The 26,875-nt window shown below is 38.5% G+C and overlaps 3 protein-coding genes across 3 annotated transcripts in view; 2 read left to right on the top strand and 1 right to left on the bottom strand.

The window, feature by feature from the left end:
• The window catches only part of timp2a (TIMP metallopeptidase inhibitor 2a), a 29,707-nt gene extending 16,726 nt beyond the window's left edge, over window positions 1–12,981 (top strand). The window contains exons 2-5 of the mRNA XM_059532617.1: window positions 8,715–8,815; window positions 8,909–9,020; window positions 9,937–10,061; window positions 10,644–12,981. Of these exons, the coding sequence (XP_059388600.1) occupies window positions 8,715–8,815; window positions 8,909–9,020; window positions 9,937–10,061; window positions 10,644–10,841 (536 nt within the window). The 3' untranslated portion in view covers window positions 10,842–12,981. The remainder of the gene's footprint in view (window positions 1–8,714; window positions 8,816–8,908; window positions 9,021–9,936; window positions 10,062–10,643) is intronic.
• Window positions 12,982–13,261: 280 nt separating this feature from the next.
• On the bottom strand, window positions 13,262–19,898 carry LOC132122397 (sideroflexin-2-like). Its single transcript, XM_059532615.1, has 12 exons — window positions 19,743–19,898; window positions 18,243–18,426; window positions 17,996–18,166; window positions 17,752–17,850; window positions 17,468–17,543; window positions 16,242–16,327; window positions 16,076–16,136; window positions 15,601–15,667; window positions 15,437–15,486; window positions 14,973–15,022; window positions 14,822–14,869; window positions 13,262–14,117 (listed from the first exon to the last, which is right to left on the bottom strand). The coding sequence occupies exons 2-12, from the start codon at window positions 18,398–18,400 to the stop codon at window positions 14,018–14,020; spliced, it is 966 nt and encodes a 321-aa protein (XP_059388598.1). The 5' UTR covers window positions 18,401–18,426; window positions 19,743–19,898; the 3' UTR covers window positions 13,262–14,017.
• Window positions 19,899–21,335: 1,437 nt separating this feature from the next.
• Window positions 21,336–23,850, top strand: LOC132121802 (ADP-ribosylation factor-like protein 3). The gene is made up of 6 exons (XM_059531556.1): window positions 21,336–21,433; window positions 21,862–22,005; window positions 22,443–22,559; window positions 22,647–22,697; window positions 22,773–22,958; window positions 23,041–23,850. The coding sequence occupies exons 1-6, from the start codon at window positions 21,431–21,433 to the stop codon at window positions 23,086–23,088; spliced, it is 549 nt and encodes a 182-aa protein (XP_059387539.1). The 5' UTR covers window positions 21,336–21,430; the 3' UTR covers window positions 23,089–23,850.
• Window positions 23,851–26,875: the final 3,025 nt, after the last annotated feature.

The following is a 26,875-nucleotide window of genomic DNA, read 5'->3' as shown; positions in this document are numbered from 1 at the left end:
CTGACATTCCCATGAAATACCCCAGAAACTTAAAATATCTGTCCCCCTTTATTGTTCTTGCCAGAGGCACTGCCAACACAAATAAATGTTACATATTGACACTGCCCCTCATTTTAGGACACCAAATGGCTGAGTACACTGTGGACATGGGAAGGACTGGTTATTTTTAGGTGAATATGTTGCAAAAAGTGTGAATTCCAGTTTATATCTGGACAATTTAGTAAACAGGTTGCCAAGCAGCGACAAGGTCCACCTATTTACTGAGACAAGTTTAGCCTTGAGGACAACATTAGCCTGTAATTGTTTCCTCATTGGTTTACTAGGCAAATGTAGACAAGACCAACAGGTAAACAACAACATTTTACAGTGATAACTCATAAGCAGTACTTCATTTCACAGCACAGTGGTGAAGTGTGATTAATATATTGACTGATCTAATAAAATTCATAATTATGAAGTTTAATATTAAACAACACTTACATAAATTAATTAGGAATATACAATGATTTCCACAACCATTTTACAGCAAGAAAGTGTATAAATACTTGAACAGAATGTTAAAACATCAGTGTTACCACATCAGTGTGGAAAAGTCTGAGAGAGATCACCAACTACAAGACACCATCCCCCAGCACTATGGAGAATAAATGACTGGCAGATGATCTGAACGAGTTTTACTGCAGGTTTGAAAGAAAAACACCCATCACCTGCCCTGAACGCCTCTCCACACAGCCGTTCACACCATTAACAACTACTGCAACCCGCTCTGATCACCTCTCCAAACAACCGTTCTCCAAACAACCACTCTCACCATTCACACCTCCTGCATCTCCCCTCTCCCCCACACCTGCAATACAGATAAGCGAGGATGCTGTGTGCCAGATCTTCTGGAAGCAGAAAAGGAAAAAAGTACCAGGCCCAGATTGTGTTACACCAGCCTGTCTGAAATCCTGTGCTGACCAGCTGGCCCCCATCTTCACACAGATCTTCAACAGATCACTGGAGCTGTGTGAAGTCCCTTCATGCTTCAAATGCTCCACCATCATCCCCATCCCAAAGAAATCCAAAATTACAGGAATAAAATGACTACAGGCCTGTGGCTTTAACGTCTGTAGTCATGAAGTCATTTGAAAAACTGGTGCTGGCCCACCTGAAGGACATCACTGGACCCTTGTTGGATCCTCTTCAGTTTGCCTACAGAGCAAACAGGTCTGTGGATGATGCAGTAAACATTGGACTGCATTATGTTCTGCAACACCTAGACAGACCGGGGACTTATGTGAGGATCCTGTTTGTGGACTTCAGCTCGGCCTTTAACACGATCATCCCAAACCTCCTCCTGCCCAAACTAACTCAGCTATCCGTGCCCACCTCCGTCTGTCAGTGGATCAACTAACGATTGCATGTCTAAGGACCCCTCTGTCAAGCTCCTGAAGTTTGCAGATGACACCACACCCATCGGCCTCATTCAGGATGGTGATGAGTCTGCTTACAGACAGGAGGTTAAAGAGCTGGCTGTCTGGTGCACTCTCAACAACCTGGAGCTTAACACGCTCAAAACAGTGGAGATGATAGTGGACTTCAGGAGAAACCCCCTGCTCTCCCCCACTCACAATCATGAACAGCACTGTGACTGCAGTGGAGTCATTCCGGTTCCTGGGCACCACTATCTCTCAGGACCTGAAGTGGGACAGTCACATTGACTCCATTGTGAAAAAGGGCCAGCAGAGGTTGTACTTCCTTTGCCAGCTGAGGAAGTTTAACCTGCCACAGGAGCTGCTGAAACAGTTCTACTCCACCATCATTGAATCCATCCTCTGCACTTCAGTAACTGTCTGGTTCAGCTCAGCTTCTAAATATGACCTTAGAAGACTACAACGGGTAGTCCGCACTGCTGAGCGAATCATCGGTACAACCCTCCCTTATATTCAAGAACTGTACTTATCCAGAGTGAGCAAAAGGGCCAGTAAAATCACTCTGGACCCCTCACACCCAGCACATTCCCTCTTTGAACTGTTGCCATCTGGTCGACGCTACAGTGCACTGAGCACCAGAACGACCAGACACAGGAACAGTTTCTTCCCTCAAGCAATCCATCTAATGAACAATTGATAATGACTGTGGAACACACTACACTATTTATATTTATATACACATACACTTCTATATATACACATACACATATCTAACACACATACTTAGTGTATACTTAAATTTTGCACATAATATACCTGTACATACATAACTGCTTTTTGTAATATACCTGCCATACAATTGTCAATTTGTATTGTCATTACTTACCTACTTATTTGTATATTTTGTATTTTTTATTCTTTTATTATGTGTTTTTTTTTGTTCTGTCACTGTCATTCTGTTGCACTGCGGAGCTTCTATCATGAAAACAAATTCCTCGTATGTGTAAACACACCTGGCAATAAAGCTCATTCTGATTCTGATTCTGATCCAGAAGCGCAGGCATTTCTCTGGGCCAAGGCTCATTTAAAATGGACTGTGGCAAAGTCGAAAACTGTTCTGTGGTCAAACGATTTAAAAAAGGTCTTTTTGGAAAACTGGGATGCCATGTCATCCAGACTAAAGAGGACAAGGACAACCCAAGTTGTTATCAGCGCTCAGTTCAGAAGCCTGCATCTCTGATGGTATGGGGTTGCATTAGTGCGTGTGGCATGGGTAGCTTAAACATCTGGAAGGGCACCATCAATGCTGAAAGGTATATCCAAGTTCTAGAACAACATATGCTCCCATCAAGACGTCGTCTCTTTCAGGGAAGACCTTGCATTTTCCATCATGACAATGCCAGACCACATACTGCATCAATTACAACATCATGGCTGCGTAGAAGTAGGAACCGGGTACTGAAATGGCCAGCATGCAGTCCAGATCTTTCACCCATAGAAAACCTTTGACGCATCATAAAGAGGAAGATGCAACAAAGAAGACCTAAGAAAGTTGAGCAACTAGAAGCCTGTATTAGACAAGAATGGGACAACTTTCCTATTCCTAAACTTGAGCAACTTGTCTCCTCAGTCCCCAGACATTTGCAGACTGTTATAAAAAGAAGAAGGGATGCCACACAGTGGTAAACATGGCCTTCTCCCAACTTTATTGAGATGTGTTGATGCCATGAAATGTAAAATCAACTTATTTTTCCCTTAACTTTAGTACTGAAGTAGTTTAAGTATTTGGTTCTTTTAATTGGGATGATTTTGGCTCACATTTTACAAAAACCCACCAATTCACTCTCTCAACAAGTTAGAAAATGGTGACATGCCAATCAGCTAAACAACTCATAACACCTGCAAAGGTTTCCTGCCTTGAAAATGGTATCTCAGTTTGGTTCACTAGGCTACACAATCGTGGGGAAGACTGCTGATCTGAAAGTTGTCCAGAAGACAATCATTGACACCTTTCACAAGGAGGGTAAGCCACAAACATTCATTGCCAAAGAAGCTGGCTGTTAACAGAGTGCTGTATCCAACCATGTTAACAGAAAATTAAGTGGAACGAAAGAGTGTGGAAGAAAAAAATGCTCAACCAACCGAGAGAACCGCAAGCTTATGAGGATTGTCAAGCAAAATCAATTCAAGAATTTGAGTGAACTTCACAAGGAATGGACTAAGGCTGGAGTAAAGGCATACAGACGTGTCAAGGAATTTGGATACAGTTGTCGTATTCCTCTTGTTAAGCCACTCCTGAACCACAGACAACGTCAGAGCCATCTTACCTGGGCTGAGGAGTAGAAGAACTGGACTGTTGCCCAGTGGTCCAAAGTCCTCTTTTCAGATGAGAGCAAGTTTTGTATTTCATTCGGAAACCAAGGTCTTAGAATCTGGAGGAAGGGTGGAAAAGCTCATAGCCCAAGTTACTTTACAGTCTGTGATGATTTGGGGTGCAATGTCATCTGCTGGTCCATTTTGTTTTTTGAAAACCAAAGTCACTGTACCCGTTTACCAAGAAATTTTGGAGCACTTCATGCTTCCTTCTGCTGACCAGCTTTTTGAAGATGCTGATTTAATTTTCCAGCTGGATTTGGCACCTGCCAACACTTGCCAAACTCTCAACTCTGCCAACTCTCCAGAATACGTGATTCTGATTAGTCAATCACAACATTCTATAGTCAAAAATATTTTTGTATTATGATGACTAAACTGTATAACTAACCATTGTCCCACCATGTGACTATTGTTTTTTACCGATATACTCATTAATATTAGTATTTCATGTCTATTTGTTTACTTGTTTGGTAAGCAACCATAGAAAAATGCATTCTCTTCTGCTCAATATGGCAAAATACACCCCTTCAGAATGACCTGATCACCCTGACTTTGCAATAATGGCTTTGACGCCATACTTGCATATACTGCATATATTTCTGCTTTTTTTGACTTGATAAAGGAATAGTTCATCCAAAAATGAAAATTCTGTCTATAATTTTCAAACCTGTCTTTTGTGGAACACAGAAGAAGACATTTTGATAAATGTTGTGTTTTTTGTCCATATAAAGGGGTCTAGTGTTGTTTTGGACCCTTTGACTGAGGATTTTGGTCAAAACGCAACAATCAACATCTCATATGACCTTTGATTACTTCTCAACTTCCCATCTAGCTTTTTCCTTGTCAATCTATAACATATACAGTATATTCTGCTTACTTCATTAATGACATAAATTAATTATTGTAGATCTTTAAATTTACAATTTATCTGTAGGTCCTAAAATAAGTCCATTTGTCAGATGAAAACACTGTAAATATAAGTTTATATAAGATGGTTTGCAGCTGTTTACTCTTCTGTCAAAGTAAAGCTGACTATGTGGACAACACGGCTGAAGTTTAGGGTTGTGGAGGGTGAGGGATTTTGTTGTGTGATAGAGAGGCTTCTTTTCATCCCCTTAAGTTCCATTCTATGTTTCCGTGCAGTACTTAAGTGAAAAAATAACAGCCATTTAAAAATGATTTAGGAAAATAAGGGAGAGCATAAAAGGCAAGAGAATGAATGAGTCAGCGCAAGGTTGTCATGTGTCAGCTTCTCTAGAAGAGGCGTCTCTGCCGCATGTTGGCTGACCTGACAAAGAGAGCTAAAGAAATGCTGGACAGCTGCAAACGCTCAACTTGCAGGAAATGGGATTTGGGTTTCGGGGCATGACTCTCTTCATATGAGAGAGACCTCTCACTGGTGTTTAGACAAGGCCTCAGATGAGAGGTGTGTCATCTATGAAAAGTCATGTGCCTTTTCATCTTTTTATGATGACGTGACAGAATCTTTGCAGGCCTTGTGTTGAAGATTGTATATTTTACTGAGTCCAAGTAGTGGTGGAAAACCATTGAGAAGATTCCACACTGAAAAACAATAATTCTTTGGCTGAACTTAATTTAGTTGTTGGCAGTGGTTTTTAAACTTTGGAAATGGGTTTTCTTAACATTTAATTAAATTGTAAACTGGAACTTGACTGGAAACATCACTAAATGGATTAAAACAATAAAATAACATGTCAAACTAATCAAACTGATTAACTGAATCTCTTAAGTGTAGCTAAAACGGTGCATGTTAGCATGATAAATGCCATTTTTACTGAGTGCAAGCTCACCACAATGGTAACACAACATAACAGAAACTTTTCTATATTCCAAAATAAATCAAATTTCTCATCTTGTTAAAAAACTCTTTAAAATCACACTTAAATACAACCCCCCCCCCCCCCCCCCCGCCAATTTAGTCTTGTGCAAGGTATGGAAATGCTCCGGATACTCACGTAACTGTTCATTGAAGACTGTTTGGGGGAACTTCTGTTAACACTGTTACTGGAGCCTGATTTGTTAATGTTTGTGTAGTTACACAAACCAAAGTTGCCCCAGAGCGCCATTTCATCAGAATCAACAACTTAAGCGTTAGCCATCGATTCATCTGCAACTATAGCATGGCCAGTTACAGTATGTAACGCTTGTTCCCTTATGTCAGTGAACCGAGGTAATGTGAGTAACCCTATCGAAAGGTAACTCCCGTTGCATCATCATTGAAGACTGGTTGGGGAACGTATCAAGTAGCGCCGTGCTATAAGCAGATGTTGAACTTCGCCTGTTCCGTGAGCTCAGCCGAGGAACACTCAGTGAGGGTTCCATAAGCCTGAACCACAAAGAGACCCAGGAACATTCTGAGGTCTACTTCAGATAACTCTCCCTACCCGAGCAGGGGTAAAATGTAAACATTAAACGGATGAGACCCGTTCCTGTAGGGCAGGGACGTCCAAATTGAATAATCTAATAAAGGTAGACAGCGACGACCAGTCAGCGGCCTCACAAATCTCCCCAATAGAGATCCCACTTAACCAGGCACAAGAGGAGGCCATTCTTCTGGTGGAATGGGCGCTCACACCCAAAGGGCACTGCAAGTTAACTGAGGCATAAGCCAGAGCTATAACGTCTACTATCCAATGAGATAGCTTTTGCTTTGTGACAGGCAGCCCTTTAGAGTGGCCTCCAAAGCATACAAAAAGCTGCTCTGACTGTCTGAATGACTCCGAGCTGTCTGAGCGACTCCTTAATTTAAACTCGCAGTGCCCGGACATGGCATAGCAAGTTGGAACCTTGTTCACCATCAATTTCAGAGAGGGCTAAAAGAGAAATGACCTGGGCTCTAAATGGAGTTGAGAGCACCTTTGGTACGTAGTTGCTTCGTAGCTGGAGAATGACTTTACAGTTATTGGGTCCAAACTCAAGACAGAAAGCACTGACAGACAGGGCTTGCAAGTCCCCTACTCACTTTACTGACGTCAAGGTCAAAAGTAGAGCGGTTTTGAATATTATGACCCTTTAGCTGGCTGTTTGAAGTGGCTCAAATGGGGAGCTCTTGAGAGCTCTCAGGACTATAGACATGTCCCATACTGGCACCGTCTTAGGGTGAGGAGGGTTGAATCGCTGAGCGCCTCTGAGAAACTTAACAACCAAGTTGTGTCTGGCAATTGTTCAGCCAGTCTGGAGAGAATGATTCGCCACTTTGGTTTTGAGCATGGAAGGGTGCACCCCTTATCCAGCAGCTCTTGCAAAATGGTTAGCACCTAGGACACGTCACATGATATCGGATCCTGGTTCCATGCTAAACACCGGTCACTGAAGACTGACCACTTGAGGGCATAGAGGTATCTCGTAGATGGAGCTTTAGCCTCTAAAATGGTATTAGTGACTCTCATTGGGAGTAGGCCTGACTCCCATCAAGAGGCCAGAAATGAAGGCTCTACAGTTCCATCTGGGGATGCCAGATCTTGCCCTGCGCCTGCGAGAGAAGGTCTCTTCTCAGTGGTATTGACCACAATGCTGCAGATAGCGGATGGGTCATCTCCAGAAACCAGACTTGGTTTCTCCAGAAAGGGGCCACGAAGAGGAGAGAGCACTTTGCGTCCCTGACTCGCCTGATAACCTGGTGTAGCAGGGCGATAGGAAGGAAGGCGTACAAGTGGATGTTGGGCCCATCGTGGGCCAGAGCATCCAGCTGTCTCAAAAAATAGATTAGGGAGGTGTCTTCCGAGATGAAAAGTCAAACTCTGCCCTTCTGAAAACTGAACAGATCATATGAACCATCAGGGGATGTAGCCCCCATTCCCCTGGAGCTACATTTACCCTTGACAACATATCTGCTCCCTGGTTCAGTCTGCCCAGCACATGAACCACTTGTAGTGAGAGGAGTTCTCTCTGTGCCCAAAGCAGGAAACATTGAGTCATCCTGTGAAGGGGACATGACATGAGGCCACCTTGGCAGTTGATATAGGCCACCACTGGTGTGTTGTTTGACCAGTGCCCCTTTAAGGCAGGTAGGAAGGTTTTCAGGGCTAGAAAAACTGCTATCATTTTGAGGCAGTTTATATGTAGGCATTGCTTGTGGGTCGACCAGGAGCCGTAAGCCAGATTGCCCTCATACAGAGCGACCTAGCCTGAGCCAGAGGCCTCTATTAAGACTTCTGGAGGTTGTTCCCATCTGCTCGCCTGACTAATACAGGTGAAAAATTTTCCAAGGAGCCACAGCTTTGATGCAGCAGTGGGTTACCTTGACACCTTGGCCCCTGCACCAGGCGTGGGAAGGAAAGCGGCCTTTCAGCCAAATTTGAAGCGGCCACATGATAAGCAGACCCAGGAGAATAAACAAGGAGGCAGCAGCCATGTGGCCGAGCATCCTGAGAAATGCCCTCAGGGGACGTGTAGTCCCCAGCCTGAAAGACGCCGTTGTCCTGCACAACACTTCTGAATACAGGTGGCTTTTGAGGTGGCCTTGATTTAATTGAGTTTTCTAACTTTATAGTGGAGAAGGCGCGCACAACTCCCTTGTCGTTTAGTCGGTGTGAGTCATAAAGTTATCCAGAAATAAAAGAGAAAAAACCGCACTCTCAAGAAAGCCTTTTATAAATTTATTCATACCATGTCTTACACAGACGCGTTTCGGCCTAAGCCATCATCAGTGTGTATCAAGAAGCACAAACAAGGACATTTTAAAACAATGCATCACATGTGAACCCCAAGTTTTCTAACTTACCATAATAGAAAGGTATATGAAAAACAACTATTTCAAATAATACTAAAACGAGTTCTAAATGAGAACTAATACAAAAACCAGTATACATTTTTTTTTATCAAATAGTATTTTAATACAGTAGATATTTTTTTGGCAGTTAAATCATGAAATTAATAATTTCCTTAATATTTTCTCTGCAGTAATCAGGGCCAAGGTAGTTGGAAAAAAAGAAGTGGATTCTGGGAATGATATTTATGGGAACCCTATCAAGCGGATCCAATATGAGATTAAGCAGATCAAGGTGAGGGATGAATTTGACAGCTGTTATTCAAATCTAACCTACAATGAAAATGTCTTGCATTGAATAAAATTATGTTTTGTTGTCCTCTAACAGATGTTCAAAGGCCCAGATCACCACATCGACGTGGTCTTCACCGCTCCCTCATCTGCAGTGTGTGGAGTGACGAATTTGGACACTAACGGCAAGAAGGAGTACCTCATCTCAGGTAAAAGATTGTCATTTCACTACAGCTGTTGTTTTTGGTCAAATAAATCCACAGTCTAAGCACACACTGCTATTGGTTACTGCCTGCACAGCAAAGCACTTGCCAGTTGGCACATGCTTCACTCAAGGCAATCCGTTTTCAGACAGGACAGAAGTTTACAAACCGTGACTTATTGCTGTACAATGTGCTGAATTTACTGCTGGGTTTCAATACTCTCCTCTTCTCTCTAATGAACTTGCTGAGCAGGCAACTCTGAAGGGAAAAAAACACAGAATATAAAAGAACGTCAAAAGATGAACACAGACAACTTCTGGTTTCCCCATCTCCGATCATTCCTGCAGAGCCCAAATTACAGAGTTGACAAGGCAGAGGTCTGTGGAGGGTAGCAATTTGCTTTTAAAGCCGAAGTTTTAGAGGAGGAGGGGAGGTAAAATAATGAGAGAGCTGATCCTGTTGTGCAGAGTAAATGCTGATGTTGTGTTTTCAGGGCACACATTTCCTTCTCCACACGGAGTAAAAACTACCCAGGTTTCAGATTGTAAACAGAGCAGAACTTCAGAAACCTTCGCTCTGGGCAAAAATAGAAAGGAGGTTGTTTATGTCATTTTCATTTTCCCTCCCATTTTGTGAAGTCCCAAATTGTGGTTAGCTACTCCTATTCTCCACCATCAGGGTTTACAAGCTTTGGCATGTAGTGTTTTTCCCCAAATTTGCGCTTTGACTCTGCAGTGACCTCCTTAATGTGGTTCAGTCATAATACAAAACAATAGATGACTAAATTAAGGGTTCAGTTTATAAACATAGCGACTTCTTATCGTGTTCTCGTGTGCTGTTATTTTGTCTGTTGGACCATGTTATGCCCGTGACTATCAGATGTTCACAGACGGTTCGTATTGTTTTGTCTGCACATTTCCAGGCAAGGGGGAGACCAATGGTAAGATGCACGTGACTCTGTGTGATCTTATCATGCCCTGGGAATCCATGAGTGCCACCCAGAAGAAGAGCCTCAGTCAGCGCTACCAGATGGGGTGTGACTGCAAGGCGAGTACTGTATATTTCTCCTGTGGACACATAATAATCATTACTGTGTCAACCTTGGTTGTGCATAATTCAGAATTTGAAGAATGGGTGGTTTCTTTCACTTTCTTTCTTTTCTTTCTCTCTTTCCATCCATTCTTCTATACTGTATGTCTATTCATCCATCTGGCCACCCCATCTATCTATCTATCTATCTATCTATCTATCTATCTATCTATCTATCTATCTATCTATCTATCTATCTATCTATCTATCTATCCATGCATGCATCCAGCTCCATCCATCCATCTATCCATCAGGTGTCTTTCTTTTCATACATCCATCAGGGCTATAAACCTTAAACCTCAAACACACATTGTTTTTGCATTTGAAAATCATTTGGTTTGGTACTTGTAGAACATTTTGCTGCATTTTTTATTTTAATTTTATTTTTTTATTTTAAAACTACTTGTTCAATAGAGCAGAAGTATTCAAAAACAGACTTATAGAGACTTTTGGGTGGACTGTTTTGATTTGAGTCAGTAAGCATCTACCAAGCTAATATTTAATTATAAAATATACAAACATTGTTTTTGCTGCACCCAGATCACACGCTGTGCAACCTTCCCATGTGAGATCAGCACCCCAGAGGAGTGTCTGTGGACAGATTGGGTGACGGAGAAGATAATTCATGGCCGCCAGTCTGACCACTATGCCTGCATCAAGAGAGGAGACGGCTCCTGCGCCTGGTACCGTGGAGTCGCGCCACCCAAGAAAGAATTTCTGGATGTGGAAGACCCTTAAAGTATCTCTCGCCCTCTTCATCACCCAATCTGAGATTCTTACAAATATCATAGATAAGGTGTAAGTTAATATCGACATAAAGACAAAACTCAACCAAATTTAAACTGAAACGTCTTGAGGCTAGATTAGTGTACAGTCTTCATTAGATATATCGCAACAAGAGACAGAATGGAGCGTAAGTAACAACCCTACCTAAGGCTGGCACCCAGAAAACACTCCCCATCGTGTGAGGGATGATCTTTAAAACGAGAGCACTTTCTGCCCCCCAAAACAGCTCTTAGATTTCTTTCTGCATAAAGACTGAATGATCTCTACAATCTCCCAAAACTGCAGTCTCTCAGCTCAATTTGCATTTTCAGTTTCTGGTATTCTGGCCTAAACCCACACGGGGTGGTATTGAAAGTATTACTTTTGAAGGTAGTGTAATTTCCCAAAGCCATGCCAATTGGTCCACTCAGATAAATGGTGAGGCAGGACTTCCCAGATAGTTCAAAGATGTGTGGGGACCTGGAAAGAACTTAAGACAGCTGGGATTTGGGAAAAAAAAAATTTAAATTAAAGACCAAAGTCAATCTTGTTAGGCATGAATTTGTGACCGAAACAAAATTGTGTTGCTGACCAAATTTCAGAATGTTGAACTGTTGTATATGAAGCTGTTCTTCATTTCACTTCCACTGTTTTTCATCATTGCTTCATGTCGTACAGTATCCTTCGCATATACGAAAAATGAAGGAATAACAATGCAGGCATCTATTATTCTGACGATAGTTCATAATTAGTTATAAAGTCCTCTCCAATTAGATGTTTATGCACATTTACGAATCAGACATCCCTAATTTGTTTTGTCAATATGTCTTGTCTCAAACGCCGAGTCCAATTTATGCATTTATTCCTCCGTTAATAGTTCAGTGATGATACTATTTAAACTTGTTGCACTTTTTAAAGACAAAACCAAGAGGAACGTCTCCTCTTTTTTTGTAATTTTAATTTTCAATGTTTTTGTTATTGATTTGCAAATGCTTCATCTTTAAGAATTACAGCATCAGTTATCTAAGGTCCTAGTGAGCTTTTTTATCTTCCGTATTGTTCTTATTTGATTATGTACCCAAAGAGGTATGCAAGACTTTAGTTGCCATGGTAATGGGAAGACCTTTCGTTTTGCCCTAGAGTAAAACAAGGCTGATTGGATTGGCATGCAAAGAGACAGGCCTATAGCATGCACTGAGAAAGAGGAAACAATGAGTGAGGTTCCTTCCTCCTGTGATGTCAATAAACTCAGGAGTTTATTGGCAGCTTGAGAGGAAGGCTCAGAGTTGGGTTGTTGCAGCTGTCACCTGATTGGGCGTTGCCAAGTCACGTGATTGACTGAGGGCGAGGCATTAGAATACTAGTTGCTAGGCGCTTCGTCAGGGTTAAGCATGTGGTCCGATGTGGTCATAATGATTGAGAGAAAGAGGGAGAAGACAGACTGAAGTTGAACTGACGAAAGCAACAATAACAGCGTTGATCGATTTGAACGATAAAATGCATCACAATCACTGTATAAAATCAAAACCAAAATCATTTGTATCGACAAAGGCAGCATTCTTATGAGTAATCATTCGATTCATGCCTTTCTATTTTGGCTATCAGTGTTCCAGCATAAATGTACAAAGTTTTTTTTTTTTTTTTTGCTTAAGTGTGATTTAAATTAAGATATTTGTTTCAATATCCTCACATCTTTCCTCATACCAGAAGCGTTGTCATAAACAAGCTTGAACTCTTATGAATAGTCTATATAAATTTACAAGGTTAATGTTTAATATGCATCGAGCTATAACTACTTAAACTGCTTTGTATGAATTGTTATTGAACTTTAATGGCGTTAAGTTAAATGATTTTGTTTCCGCGTTTCTACTTTTTTAATGTGTTGTTACCTTTGATTTATATGATCATTGTGTTATTTTTTACCAGTCTTTGTCTTTCTCTTTTTTGATTTACTGAAAGAGCAGGAATGTGAGATCTAGTGTCTAAACCACATGATAAAAGTTGTGGTAGAAGAACCAGACTATGCATGTCTTTGAAGCTTTCTGTAATACCCATGTGGACGCTCACTTGACGGATAAATATACAGTATTACCAAATAAAACATTAAACTACATCAGCTTGTCCCATTATTATATGTATATTTCTGCAAATAATCTTCCGTGTATATTTCAGCATACACACACACATATACATACATGTATTCATTCATTTACGATTGCCCATAAAAAGTGGTCTCTAGTGGCTTAATAGTATATTTTATCCCATCAGTGTAAATATTTGACAGAAGTGCTGCATATTTACGTTTGCAAAACTTTAATGATCAGATACTGCCCTCATGTGGCAGGAATGAATATTGAGTGCACAGTTCTAGATAAAATAAACACAAGGTTCACTTTGGTTCAACTCCCATGAGTTATCACAGACCAGGGGTTTATTTCAACAGCTGTCTGTTTACTTCATCATCTTCTACTGATGAAAACAAGTACAGAACTCCGATAGTTCACAGTTAGGACAGGCTATTGACCCAACGAGCGCCATGAATGTTTTTTTAAGGCACACTCAGTAACTGTGAAATACTCTTTCAAACTGAGGTTTATTAGACTGTACTTCCCCGAACTTTATGCTTGTAACTGGTATTTCAAATGTAAACACTTATGATCTGACTGTATATTCCTAAATGTCTGACAGATTAAGAAAAACTTGATAAAATGATTTCACTGATGGCTTTAGAGGCTATTAAAGGATTAAACCTTTAAAATAAACTCTTCCTGAGAGATGTATGTGGTAATGACAGTGTTTGGCATCAGAGAGAAACAGTTCTCAGACTTTCCAATCTGTTCCAGATTATTCAGGGTAGATCGTATACAACAGGAACGGATGACAGGGCAACTGGACCAGGTTTATCCAATGTCTATAAATCATCTGTAAAATGTATTTTTACAGTGAATTCTGAGTCACAAATCAAATTGTCTGGGCCAACTGTAAAAAAAAACTATTCATAAATTATACTTTAGTGCATAAAAACCTTCTTTCTAGGTTATGAAACAAAACCTAAAAGCTTCTTTTAAGCAACTTTTTTAGCAATAATTGTCAAAAAGAGCTTCTGATTGGCCAATGATTCGTGCATCCAGTCTGTGATTCGCCAGCACTCACAGTCCCTTGTTGAAGTAGACATAACTGACACGGTCCCCATACTGAGAAATGATGGACTCCCTGAGCTCAGGTTCCAGTTTGGATACAGCCATAGAACTGCAAATCAAAGTGCAAATGATTAGTTTGGTATGGCTCAGAGATCACGGTTATCATGAAAACATCTGAATGAAGCATTTTAAAGAGAGATAATGGAAGCAGCAGCTGCAAAAAGTTGCATGAATAAGATAAATGTCCAAATCAAAATATATTTGCTCTAGTCACTACTGGTTATTAAAGCGTAGGGTGAGTAAAACACAGGCTAATTTTCATTTTTGGGTGAACTAACTCTTTAAAACTGTAGATGTTTAGGTTTCTTTAGTAAAACAAATTTGGAGAATTTTTTCTCTGCATCAATTGCTCACCAGTGGATCCTCTGCAGTGAATGGGTGCCGTCAGAATGAGAGTTCAAACAGCTGATAAAAATGTCACAATAATACCAGTTTGAAGTTAAAAATCTCTTAATGATGGATTTGGGTTTTACAAACATGCGGATTTCACTTCCCAAGATGTTAACTGATGAAATTGAGTTGTGTGGATTATTGTGATGTTTTTATCAGCTTTTTGAGCTCTCATTCTGATGGCACTCATTCACTGCAGATGATTCAACAAAGAAACCAATTTATCTACATCTTGAATGGCCTGAGGATGAGTACATTTTCTGAAAATGTTCTTTTTTGAGTGAACTATTCCTTTGAAGAGATACTATCCCTTTAAAAAAATAAAAAATACTGAATGGCATATACAATATATGCAATCTTTACCATCTCTGAGGAAAGAGTGAACATGCTGCAGGCACCATGAAGATCAGACTGTGAAACAGAGAAGGGCATGTTATCATTTCTTCTACTGAAACAAGATCTCATATATTTGGCAATCCTTGCTATTTTCATAATAAGAAATGTGATTACTTACAATACGCCAACCATCATGACTTGCAGTGGCCCATGAAGAAATGTGATTTTCTGCAACAGATTGGAAGAAACAAATAAATGCAAATATGTTTAATATAAAATCACATACAGCAAGGGGTTTATACTGTAGCCTTTATAGCAGGAATCCCAATATAATATAATGAACAATAAAAAATAAGATTATCTTTGTAAGACTTTTAATAATTGTAATTAAAAACATTATTATGCTACACATAGCACGTTTAACCATTAGCTAAAATTCATTCAAATAATTAAAACCATTTAAAACCTGTACGCATTGATGATAACTGACTGTTATATGAGAATGACTCAAGAGATGGTCAGCTTTGAGGTCTGAGAGAGAGTGAATTTATAACAGAAACACCTGCAGATCATAAACTGGCTATTTTATCACTTCTCCTTTCCATTGCATGCCCCTTGGATGCAAAACAACATCATACTCACCTGCATGAATCTGTGTTTTTCAAGCCTCTGCATAATAATGGGGAGTATGACTGGAAAAAACAAAGAAAGCAGATCAGGATTCAGCATTGACTTGTGGGTGAAGTGAGGGCTGCTTTATTTTAGCACTGAGATCTGATAACTCCGGCCAAACTCTTTGCACTTACTCATGCCTGGCGCTGCCATGGTAACCCGAGAGATGACCACCTGTGTGATGCCCTTGACAGCTGCTTTCTATGACAAACACAGACAGTATAACTTTACAACATGTTTATCATTAAACTGATTATTTTAAGCACTAAACGCATTCAGATCTACTGTATTTAAACTAAAGGTTTTGCTCACAAGTTTACATACTCGGGTATATATGAACTGTAAATTACAATAAATTGTTAAATCAATAATAGATATCTTAGATACAATAGAAGATATACAAGGATGTGATGTAAAAATTAACAGTACGTAGGTGTTTAATTTCTGTTATTAATTTGTCATGTGGAATATAAGCAGTTTCTTCAGGGCAGTACTAAACAAAGAATAAAATGTTGTATGATATCATTTTCTAAACTGATACACATTTTACAGATTCTGCAAGGAGAAAAGCTGTAACTAGTTTGATCAGGTGAAATAAATGCTCTTCACCCTTGAGTGGCCCAGCTGATTTCCATCTTCATCTGTCACAGCAATGCCATTCAAAATCTCCCTGTATAAGAAATAATAAACCGGAATATAATAATATCTGGACATGTGAACCTATTGAGTAAGACATGCTAAAATAAAAGATGGTAGGAAACATAAGAGGTCTCACTGTTGTCTCATCATTGGAATATTCACACAGTTAGCCGCGGCCACAGCAGCGAACGGCACCCAGCGTGCCACGAGTGGAGGAGCTTTCTGAGGAGACAAAGGTTAAAGATGCTAAATAACACATGGATGATGTATAACCACTGCAGATATGACTGGCAAACTGAACTGATGACGGCAGAACAAAGAGAATTTTCATTAAAGAGACTTTATCTACTGTATGAAGCTCTGTTTTTACTACTTAGTAAATATATTAATATAATTTATTTAATGTTTATTATATATAATTAGTTTTGTATGTTTTTATTATTAGTACTATGTGCTCTACTGCCTGTGTTTGTATATAGATGTGTGTGATAAACATATTTATTATTAGATATTCTATATAATTCTATATAATTTGTAATTTAATGTATTTTATAATATAATTTCTATATAATAATATTTGTGGCTGTAGTTTGAAAACAGCGCAGCGTTTTAAACTGTATCCTGAAATACCACTGTAAGTACATTACTATACAGGATTTTTACACAGAGTTGGGTAAGTTACTCTAAAAAAGTAATTAATTACTAGTTACTAGTTACATTTTCAACAGTGTAATTAGATAACTATACAAATTACAAGTTTTTAATTACTTATTACTAATTACTTTCTAAATCCTATATCAACCTCGTCAAGTTAATGATACAGAGACAGACAGGAACGATTCTTTTATGGGTAGGATTAAGGATTTAGAATAAGCTCTTGCAGAGTAAGACTCATATGTGGTAATAATAAACACCCCCAATATTCCAGTAATATTCATGCTAATTACCAACTACCGGTAGTTAAAAGTGAGAATTGGACACTAAAGTGTTACAAATATTCTTATTAACTCATTAAAGTATTTAAAGTAAGAAGGGTACATAAAAGCATGCATTTTAAGGTTAGACTTTAAATTTTGATGTTAAATCCACTATTGTATTGTATATAAATGTTGTACAGTCTATACAGTATTACGTTCAATTACATACATAAGAGTAATAAAAAAATAAGAGTAATCCCTTACTTTTACTTTTCAAGGGAAAAGTAATTACATTACAATAACTAATTTACTTATGATTTTACACACTAATTTATATTACAATATTTCAGTTTGTAAATTTTCTATTGTAATCAGCTGCATATCACAGATCCTGTCTGTAGACATAGAGTATCCCCTTAATTATTTATATGAGGCTGAGTGATACCTTTGTGTAGAGGTTCAGCCCGACCGCAGTGGCCAGCGCTGTGCTTGTTGCAGTCACATAAGCTACTCCAATCTGCCTGAGCAAAGAAGATACACACAACACAACAAAACCCCATATCTGACGTTTACAGAAGCTTATCTGTTATTTCAAGCTCCTTCCCAGGGCATCTGTTAATAAATCACTAGGTATCACGGGACAGTCACATTTTAAGAGATATACTCTCTGAAAACCTACAAGATCTTGCAAGTGAGTAAAGTTCAAAGAAAGAGGTCACAGGGACTTACTTTGGTGTGATGGGGGAGGCAGCATTGCGATTGGTGTAGTTGACCAGAGCATTGAAAGACTGGTTAACCCACTGCCAGAACACTACAGCAGGAACTGTCCTACAAAAAAATAAAATAAAAAAATAAACTTAATTGTTAAAATATATAGTCCATATTAGAAATATATTATAAAAACATATTATAAATGATTATAAATATATATATATATATTAGAAAAAATAAAAATTGTATTTCCAGCACTGACCTGTAAAACTGAAGCATGAACCCCGTGATGGCCATACCTCCAGGCACCTGAAATGACATTCTCCCTATCAGGTTCATCCTGTCACCTGTGTCAGGATGAAATGCAGAGTCATACAGCTTCTTGGCATAGTGAAGCTGCTCCTCTGTAGTGCCAGGAGGAACAGAGCCAGCTCTGGGGGGGGTTGACAGAAAGTAAGAAACATCAAGATGAGAGATAGATCACCTCATCAAATCAATCCATTTCTCACCTGCAGCTCTCCACTAAAGCTTTGGCTTCATCTAGTCTGGAGTCAGGCAGCAGAACAGTGCGACTGTCAGTGATGTTGAAAAAGTGTTTGAGACGGCCCATGAACGTGGATTGATCCCAGCGTGGGGCGTCGATATCAAAGCCCTTCAGAGTTTCCATGGTTCTCTCTCTACTTCCAAAGAGCCCTTAATGAACAACAACAAAAACAAGGAATATTTGATAGTTTCAAACAAGAAACGCATTGATCATTTCCAGTTCCAGTCTACAGAGAATAGATTATGCTAAGACACAGAACAAAACAAATGTGACATTTCGGATGAAAATCATATTCTGATGAGACTAAAGTAGTCTGAGTTTGGCACAAACTAAATGCAACTTTAGATACACAAATGGTGAATTTTTGTTGTTTAATGTGTCAGTCAAACAGATGCTTAAATTTAAAATGTGCTTTTCATTTGCTCTCTTCATTAATATCTTTTTACTACTAACTGGTTTCTCATTTAACAAAGCAGCACATTTCTAAATGCTATGATATGAAAGTCAAAACCAAGGCTCTTGCTGTGAGGCCAGCTATGCAAACAGATGTCTGGATATCAGGAAAAAAAGCCTTGACCAATAATCTCGACTAGGAATAATAAGTGATAAATGGACTCCTGTGAATCTGAGCAACTTATAACCAACTTAGTTCAGTCTTAGTTAAACATCAACAAAGTTTCCACAAATCCTTAACAAGTAATTTCTCTCAAACAAAATGACTTAAAATGTAGAGGATACTATAACTATCAGTAACACTGCATCATCAAGTGTACTTTACAGTCTGCATGTTACTTTTTAAAGCAATGTTTTACAAAAAAAATTGTTTTTTTTTTATAAAAATGGAAGAAATGCATATAAAACCAGGTGCAAAGCAGGTGAAGGTGGACCAGATTTGACATTTGCAATGTCACTATTTACTGCAGGGAATTGAATGCACAAGTGCACAAAAGGCAATACACGAAACAAGCAAAGAAATAATTACTTTCAATGGGTCCCAACTTGTCAATACCATTTTGATAACATGTTTCCTTACCGATTTAACATGACTTACTGTAAGTTTAACAGAAAATGTGTAAAACATATACTGTGAATAAAATAAAATATCATGAAACTAATAAAAATATGTACAGATATTCAGATAACTATAGCAACTAGGTTAGTGTGTTACTAAGAAGTTTAAGGAAACAGACCTCGACATGTTATTTCTTAAGTGGCTTAACAAAGTATCCTTTCGCTTTTAAAACGTCAAGATTTCTTAAACATTAAGCATGAATTTTTCATAAAACTAACAATGCCTGAAATTACATTATACAAAGTAGCAGCTAATTGAGATCTGTATCATTAAGACTGCAAGGTGTGCAGCAGCTTGCATCAGTTCATGTTCACTGTACACAAGCACCCGGATGAACGCTGTCAAAACAAATCAGACAAAACCACAAATATCAAATGTGTCGCATGAAAATACCTTTATAAAGTAACGTGACACTCCTGTTTATATGTCGTGGCGCTGCAGTAGTAGTAGTAAAAAATGAAGTGGGTTAATAAGCACTGTGATGTGGGCTTGCAACTGTAGACGAGCACGTGGCATTCTACCTTCAAATCACTGAAGAGAAGAATCTCCTCCCCTTTCACTGTTCAGACTCGTTTCGGTAAATCGGTTCTCTCGAACAGTTCAAGTAGTAGATTCATAAAACAGCTGATTCAGCTTTTGTTGTGCGGAATGCATGACCACATGCTGTAAAAAGTGTTTTCAATAAAAAATAATCGACAAATCCTGAGTGTGGCTCAGGATTCATGTAGGTTGTCTACAAACCGGAAGGTTGGTGGTTCAATCCCCGGCTCCACCTGACCAAGTGTCGAGGTGTCCTTGAGCAAGACACCTAACCCCAGCTGCTCCCGACGAGCTGGATGGCGCCTTGAATGGCTGACACTGCAGTCGGTGTGTGAATGAGTGTGCGAATGGGTTTAGGGAAGTCGTGGCCTAATGGTTAGAGAGTCGGACTCCCAATCGAAAGGTTGTGAGTTCGAGTCCCGGGCCGGCAGGAATTGTGGGTGGGGGGAGTGCATGTCCAGTTCTCTCTCCACCTTCAATACCACGACTTAGGTGCCCTTGAGTTGAACCCCCAACTGCTCCCCGGGCGACGCAGCATAAATGGCTGCCCACTGCTCTGGGTGTGTGCTCACAGTGTGTGTGTGTGTGTTCACTGCTCTGTGTGTGTGCATTTCGGATGGGTTAAACGCAGAGCACAAATTCTGAGTATGGGTCACCATACTTGGCTGAATGTCACTTCACTTTCACTCCAAAATGTTTTCGGAAAAGCACGACTCTCGGTTCAATGAGTCATTAGTTGAATTAGGAAACATACTACCCTTTCTGCCATATATTTATATGAATGTACGAATTGTAACAGAGCGTTTGTTATTAGTATGCAAATTCAGTGGTTCAGATCAGTGGTGCTGACTCGCGAACTTCTCGAAACGATTCAGTATGATTCGTTCAACAGAAATGGTAAATTCTCTGACTGACGAATTTTCATATTCACAAATGTTAATTTTCCTGCAAAAACCCTGCTTTATATCATTTAAAAATGGAACGCTATTGATTGAATATATTGACTTTCTATTAATCAAGTAATTTCTTTAATATTTTTATACAGACGTATTAAGATCCCTCTATTGTACAAAATATTTGGGTTACATTCTTGATTTTCTGAAGTATTTATAAAATTTTTATGTTTTTATTATTTTACTAATAAAAAAATGCCCAACCAATTCGTTCTGATACATTTACATTTAATGTATTATAACATTATACATAAAATTAAAGAAAATTAAATGCTTTTACTGTTCCACACATCCTATTTGATCTGTGTGCACAGAAACATAAATGTTATCTGTTAAGGATAAAATCAGCTCAGCAGCTTATAAACATCATTGAAATCGGTAGGCTTAGTACAATTAATTTCAAAATGAATGTACTTGTTTATGCCAAAAATGCATTAAACATTAAAGCCATCATAGTTTAAATCGGCTGGCAGAGCTAATTGTTTTCTGTGTTCTACGTCACACGTATTTTTTGCGTACCACGACATCCCCTCTTCCCCTTAGTAACCCTCAGCGGCGTCTCAGAAGCTCAGGAGGCAGTATTACAAGATGGTGAGTTAAAGCGCTTACAATAAACAAATTCTTACCTGTGGACGCTTTTTGTTTGAGATTCAACATTCTCATCTCCGTCACATTGTAAAACGGAGTCATGTTAGCTGTGACATCTAAGGAGAATTGTGGATTTGTTGTAATCAAGTGGTATTAAAGAGGAGCAGCGGTTCTCGGTCGTGAGATTAACGTTAGCTTGCAGGACTGTTAGGTGTCACGACTGTTCGAGAATCGAGAATCTTAAGTCTCTTTAATGCATGTTTTATAGGGGAAACTGTATAAAGATTTGTTTTCTTTAATTACATGTCTCTTGAACATTCATTGCTCCTCTTTGAAACCTGTTTGTTGATGCTCGTGCTTATGACGTCATGCTGAATGCATTGCATGAACTAAGAGCATTGTATAATCTGCGCTTTTTTCTTGGTTTTCAGGGTTTGTTATCAATTTTACGGAAACTTAAAAGTACCCCCGACCAGGAGGTGCGGATATTGCTTCTGGGGTTGGACAACGGTGGCAAGACCACCTTACTGAAACAGCTGGCATCTGAAGACATCACTCACATAACTCCAACACAGGTGATATAATTACTTCGAGTGTCTATAAGTACTTTTGTTCCAGGACATGTCCTGGCCGGAATCTCTAAATTCTAAAATGTCCTGGGTTTGGCTTTGTTTTCCTGTTGTTTTCAAACCTGACTGAAAAGTGATTTGACCAATAGTGTGCAGGCATTGTACAAAATCGTCCAATCATGGCTTGCAGACAAACTAATGAAAATATGCATTTATATAATGTATGAGGACTAAAGAGCATCTCGAGGAAAACAACACCAAATCCCAGACATTTTAGGTGATTTAGATGTCTTGGCCAGGACATGTCTTTGGAAAAAGAGGCGTATGGTCACCCTGTGGTTACAGAAAGCCAATTAGAGTTAATGCATGTGCAAAGTCATTTACTGGATCAGCTGCATTTTATTACCAAAGCAGTTTTAATAACTATTTTTCTTTCTCTGTAGGGTTTCAATATCAAGAGCGTCCAGTCGCAAGGATTCAAGTTAAACGTGTGGGATATCGGTGGTCAGCGGAAGATTAGACCTTACTGGAGGAACTACTTTGAGAACACAGATGTACTGGTAAGATCATTTGTCCGATTACAAGTCATCCCACAATCCACTTTGATTCCAAACACGGTGTTAATTGGACACTCTTTTTGATTTCAGATTTACGTTATTGATAGTGCAGACCGCAAAAGATTTGAGGAAACCGGACAGGTCGCTATTCTTCCTTCACTATTCCAAGCAATTTATGCTTTCAGTGTTAAAATAAGTGAATTGATCTGCATGCAGGAGCTGGCTGAGTTACTTGATGAAGAAAAGCTCAGCGGTGTCCCGGTTCTCGTGTTTGCAAATAAGCAGGACCTGCTCACGGCAGCCCCCGCGTCCGAGATAGCAGAGGGTTTAAATTTGCACACTATCAGAGACCGAGTGTGGCAGATCCAGTCCTGTTCTGCCCTCACAGGAGAAGGAGTACAGGTTGGTTTGAAATACATTTTGTTGTTTGTCAAATTTGACTTCAAAACAGTATTTGGACTTTCTGACTCAAATGTTGTTTCAGGATGGCATGAACTGGGTCTGCAAGAGTGTGAACGCTAAAAGGAAATAGAGCTGTTTTCCAAGCAGGAGGGAATATAACCATGAGTCAGTAGGTATAAGAAATGAAGGCATCACTTCAGAACTATTTAAATTCACTTTTGCCTCCTGCTTTTGTCCAGTATCCATCCAATGAGCTCAAATTATTAGTATCCTTTCATTAGTGTTTTAAACTCAAAATTAAGAATGTACAGCCATGTTTTCTTTGGTGCATTTCAAATCTTAATTCATTCTGCCTTCATTTCTTGAGATGAATGACTGTTTTTATATTGGATCTTATAGTTATTCAGAGGATTTTGTTACTGAGAAATTTAAAAAGTGACAGCCTTCATCATTCAGTTCAGCCGTTGTCCTTCCGCACTGGCATTATTCACTGATATAACACTCTTTTTACTCCATTGAAGATCATATTTTTGTAATTTGTCCTGGGAGTAACAGAGATAAGAATTACAGTACCCAAATGCAACATACAACAGACATCAGTATATACAAAATTAAAGGGGACCATCAATAGGATGTTTTTGATAATTAAATGTAAATAATTTTCCAAATATCAAATTATTTTCTGCATATATAAACTGACAAATTTTACAAATCCAGCATTTAAGGATTTCTTAGAGCTCTATAATGTAAGTGGCCTGTACAGCTGTAATCCATACATTGACAAGAGGATGTCCATCGTCATCACATCAAGATTATTTCTGTAGCGTCTCTGAATGTTGTGATGTGTGTGAAATCACTGAAGTATCCTGAGTAAAATATTGAAAACATGCAAGTGTGATGATTTATTGGTTGAGAAGTAACCATACATTTGTTCCTTTGTTTGAAGTGAAATGGAGTCATTGCACCAATGCTGATACGTTTGGATATGTCAAACACACACACACACACACACTCACATCATATGGTGTTGACTTGCCAAGACACACTTTACATACACCTACACTCATGTAATATTGCTTGTTATCCAATGCCATTCTGAGACCACATGGTATATTTTGTATGCCATTATTTTTACAATAAAGAGTCAAAAGACACATTTTTAATAAAAACAGATTTATCCTTCAGAATACATAAGTGTTATGTAGGTGGCACTATTGTCCATGTTTACTATTCTTGCATTATTTAGTTTCCTAGTTCCTGATATTCTATTATTTCATTGCTCTTCTAATGGTGAACACACACTACCAGTCAAAGGTTTTTTTCAACAGTAATTTTTTTTTGTTTTTTTAAAGAAGTCTCTTCTGCTCTCTAAATCTGATTATTTAAATACAGCAAAAACATTCATCTTTGATGAGGAAACAGCATTTATCTTAAATAGAAAACCTTTTTTTAACATTATATATGCCTTTATCGTCACTTTCGATAAATATAAATGTAAATAATTTCTATAAATTACGCCACCCCCCCTCCCAAAAAAAAATTATACTGACTCCAAAGCTTTTGAATGGTATAGAGTATAATGTTACAAAAGCTTCTTTTTTTTGTCTGATAAATGCTAAACACTGGATCTTTCTATTCATAAAAGAATCTTTAAAAAATATATATTTTAAACTGGTTTAAATATTGATGATAATAATAATGATAAATGTTTCTTGAACAGCAAATCAGCATATTAGAATGATTTATGAAGGATGACAATAAAGACTGAAAATTTAACTTTGATCACAGAAATAAATTACATTTTAAAATATATTTAAATAGAAATTAGTTATTTTAAATGGTAAAAAATATTTCACAATATTACTGCTTGGATCAAATTAATGCAGGCCTGGTGAGCAGAAGAGTATTCTTTAAAACATTTTACTGTTCAAATACTTTTGACTGGTACTGTATATATACGGTATATAGTGCCATTCTTCATATATATACTAATTCAAAAGTATACTATCATGTATGCATTATATTGTTTAGGAGTGGCAGTAAAGACAATGTTCATAATGTTGCAAAATATTTCTATTTCTTTAAAAAAAAAAATTCCCTCAAAAAATCCTGAAGAGATATATCATTCACCATTAACCGTACGAAATGTGTGTGAGCTCCAAATCAGGATTATAAGAATGATCTCTGAAAGATCATGAGACACTGAAGACTGGAGTTATGATGCTGAAAATTCAGCTTTGTTTGTCATAAATAAATGGTGTTTTTTTTTTATCTAAAAATGCACAACGTTTTCTGTGAGGTGTAACTTTATAGGTTTGGTGTAGGACAATAGAAAATACAGTTTGTACAATATAAAAACAATTACGCCTATGGAGAGTCCCCGTAAACCACCAATACCAACATGTGTGTACTCCAGGGAACACATATTCACTGTTAACTACTAAACTGCTAATTTGCTGTTTCTTAATGTTTAGTAAAGTGTTACATTTAGGTAAGCTAATACTGAAGGGTTAATGGATCTAGAACATGGCCATGCAGAAAAAAAGCAAGATATGTTTAAGTGCTTATAAACAGCCAATATGCTAGTTAAATGCATGCTACACTCTATTTTTCCTGTTATTATTCAATGTAATGGTAATTACGTTTGCTCCCACAGACACAAATGTATTTTTTAATTAAAAACTTCGAACTAACCATGATTACGAAGCTGCCCACAATCAGTAGATTTTCTTTTGCATTTACATTTTTAATGGCCCAAAAGCAAGCCTTAATCTTAATTGAATCGATTCCAGTTAATTAAATCAAAATGAGCTGGTCTGAGTGCGTTAGATCTTTAATGAGCAAAACGAGCTCTGTCCTTTAAAAAGAAGAATCTAATTTTGTCTCTAATGTTTGTGTAAAGCAACCAATGACAAGCAGAAACATTTGTAGCAGCACCCTTGCCCCCCCCCCCCCCCCCCTCCTTCTCGTTTGCTCAATTCTGTGCGTATTTCTTCAGTAAGAGCCATGAGTGACGACCATGCTAGCTGAATAGCTAACAGCCTGTGTGCCTGAATAAGAACACACCATACCACTCCCTCCGGTTCCTGCACTCGGCATCCTTGAGTGACATTCGCAAGCTGACACGTGCGCCCACAGTAAAACGGGCAGGCTCTATTAAGCCTGAATTAATCCTCCACCAGCCAGCTCTTTGAGACAGGCAATTAGATAGGCCTCTATACCTCCTTCTGCATCCTAGTGTGAAGGACCCAGCACTCATCCAGCATTCTTATCCACAGGCTTTTCCTTCCATCTGGCCCTTAGACAAGCCAGAGTAGAAAGACAGTGCCTTTTTGAAGTGAGAGGCCCCTTTCTCTCTGATTTAAATTGGTAGTCTTGAAGTGTGGGCGTTTTTGATGGATGGAGGCAGCCAGATATCTTCGTGATGGGTAACAAAGTTCTGGGAGAATAGATTATCGTGGGGAGTAAAATGAAGTGTCAGGGAAAGAGGCATAATTAGCATTATTCTGGTCTGTTTGGTTCCTTTTGATTATATTCGACTTCACGTAGAAGCAGAAATGAAATCCAAAGCCTTTCCGAGAGTCTTCTTTCAAAAGAAACCGCAGTTGCACCTGTAATCCAAAAGAGCTTGTGAAATTCAAGCCTTTTACTTAAGGTATGTCATGTTTAGGTTTGGTCAGAAATTGGGATGATTTTTCCTGTTCATGTAATAAATGCTCCCTAAAAAATTATTTATTTTAATTTATTTAATTTATTTAATTTAATTGAACTTAATTTAAATTTTATTTTAATTCTGACAGTATTTTTACAAAATACCTGAAAGATAATTAATAATAACAAATAAATAAAAATTCAAATTAAATTTAAACATTCATAGTGATTCAATAATGAACAGCTTCTAGTTTTAGAACACAATA

This window comes from Carassius carassius, chromosome 40 (genome assembly GCF_963082965.1).
Source record: "Carassius carassius chromosome 40, fCarCar2.1, whole genome shotgun sequence".
Lineage (NCBI taxonomy): Eukaryota > Metazoa > Chordata > Actinopteri > Cypriniformes > Cyprinidae > Carassius > Carassius carassius.
The sequence above is the reverse complement of the archived record's forward strand: the minus strand, read 5'-3'. Positions and strand labels throughout refer to the sequence as shown.